Consider the following 2,575-nt stretch of genomic DNA (forward strand, 5'->3'; position numbering starts at 1 on the left):
ATAAATATTACAAGACTGCAAGACTCTTGCAGTGTGGGTCTTGTTTTCGTCTTGGTCCTGCTGCAAGACCAAGATAATTTTGCTCAACACTATAACTCAGTGGCGTGACGAAGGACTTTATTTGAGGCACGTGCCTCAGCTTAAAGGGGTCCTGGAGAGGCTGGAGACTAGGGGCATTTCACATATAGTAAATAATTTATTAAATACACACTAAGACTAAGCCAATCATTCTCAGTTACCATTTAAGTAAATACGTAATTATTTATATAAGTATTTATAATTACTAATATAAATTATTGTGCCTCATAAGTTAATGAAGTTCGCCACGCCACTCCTATAACTAATAGCGACGGTCCGTATGGAGTGTGGGGTGACCCAATATACATATTACATATACATACGCATTAGGCATATATATATATATATAATATATACGCATTATTTATACACACACAGTAATACATGCAACACATAAAATATAATATTCTACATCTCTCCGATCTAACATATTATAGTAAAAGCAATCCAATCAATTATCAGCGACGCCAGACGACACCGTTGTAACTCATATTTTATTATATTGTAAGACCCCTTCAAAAAATCTACGATCAAGAAATTCGGTAAAAACAACAATAAATTACCAGCGGCACCTTTGTCACACCGCACAATATTTCGGATAATAGGTATAATATAATTATAATAATATTACACAAAAATCACTCTATATAAGGATCATACAGAATCGACTTCTACGCCTGTCTTTCACATAAGAGGATCCGATGCACAACATCCACACCGGTATGCACTTTGGCGGATATACGTCAATTCATCGCGAGTCAATTCATCGTGTGTCATTTCATCGTGGTCAATTTATCGCGGCGTCAATTTATCGCGACGTCAATTTATCGCGACACCAATTCATCGTGTGTCAATTTATATATATTATATTTTTAAATAACTACTCCAGAAAAACCTAGAATGACGTTATATTATTACTGTGGCTGATTATAATCTCCATTACGATAACGATGAGTGTTAACTAGGCCAGTTTATGCCCCAGTCGATCGACAACTGTTGAACTTTATTTATATTGCCGCGTCGCCGTTTTTGTGTTAGTGCGTTTTCCTTCTTTTATACAATTATGGCTTTTGAAATGTTAAAAACTGAAAGAGGAAAAAGTATGCTTTCATTCAATGGTTATATTTTCGTAAAAGAAAAAGAAAGTGACGTTAAATCAATATGGAAATGTAACCAATATTTTAAAAACAAATGTCGAGGACGCGTTCATTTAAGTGATGGAAAAATATTAAAAAGTACTGACCATAACCACGTTCCGAATTCAACAGACACTAATGTTAAAAAAACTCTAAATTTACTAAAAGAAATAGCTACCAATAACGTTGATGCAAGTTCTCATTCTGTAGTAGCTACAGCATTATCTCAAATCCCTACAGAATGTGCGGCTCAGTTACCTAATATTCATAGACTCAAGCGTACTATACAACGACTACGTAAACAACAACTTCAATTACCAAAAGAGCCAACCGATTTCAATTTTAGTATACCTGACGAGATGACAAAAACCACTGACGGTAATCTTTTTTTTACAATATGACAGTGGTATTAATACAGACAGAATTTTAATTTTTTCAACAACAAATTTATTAAAACTTATGACGCAATGCAACAATTGGTTTTGTGATGGCACATTTTCAAGTGCTCCAACTTTATTTTATCAAGTTTATACTATTCATGCAGTACAATATTCAAATGTTTTACCATCAGCTTACGTCTTATTACCCGATAAAAAAGAAAAAACGTATAGACGTATGTTTCAAGCATTAAAAAGTATTACTACTGGATTATGTCCTAAAACTATCATGGTTGATTTTGAAAAAGCTGCGACGAACGCGATAAATTATGAATTTCCAGAAACAGAAGTAAAAGGATGCTTTTTTCATTTTTCACAGTGTATATGGCGACAAATTCAAGATGCAGGTCTTCAAACGAGGTATAAGGATGATGTAATATTCGCACTACAAGTACGAAAGTTACCAAGTTTAGCTTACGTACCTGAAAATGAGGTAATTAATGCTTATAATAATCTTTTGGAGACAACATATTTTACCGAACATGATGAATTATTATCACCGATCCTCAACTATTTTGAAGAAACTTGGATAGGATGCATGGACAGACGACAAAAAAGAAGAGCACCTAAATTTGACATTTCAATTTGGAATTGCTATTCATTGGTTTCGCAAGATTTACCTAGAACTAATAATGCAGTAGAAGGATGGCATAATTGTTTTACTTCAATTTTAAATCAATGCCATCCAAGTATTTGGAAATTCATATTCGCGTTGAAAAAAGAAGAAAATATAAATAAAGTAAAACTTGAACAATATTATATAGGTGGCGAACGTCCACCCGCAAAAAAAAAAATACTTTGACAAAGCACAGCGTTTGAAAAATATTTGTTATGATTTCAAAAATAGAACGACTGATGAATATTTACAAGGAATAGCACACAATTTCCAATTGCAAGTATAAGTGTATTATACATTGTTCTATA

At 33.2% G+C, this 2,575-nt stretch overlaps 1 protein-coding gene across 1 annotated transcript; it reads left to right on the forward strand.

Moving 5' to 3' along the window:
• Nucleotides 1-1,055: 1,055 nt before the first annotated feature.
• LOC132933622 (uncharacterized) lies at nt 1,056-1,615 on the forward strand. Its single transcript, XM_060999886.1, has one exon. The coding sequence runs from the start codon at nt 1,142-1,144 to the stop codon at nt 1,613-1,615; it is 474 nt and encodes a 157-aa protein (XP_060855869.1). The 5' UTR covers nt 1,056-1,141.
• The last annotated feature ends 960 nt before the right edge of the window (nt 1,616-2,575 follow it).

Source organism: Metopolophium dirhodum, chromosome 1 (assembly GCF_019925205.1).
Source record: "Metopolophium dirhodum isolate CAU chromosome 1, ASM1992520v1, whole genome shotgun sequence".
Classification (NCBI taxonomy): domain Eukaryota; kingdom Metazoa; phylum Arthropoda; class Insecta; order Hemiptera; family Aphididae; genus Metopolophium; species Metopolophium dirhodum.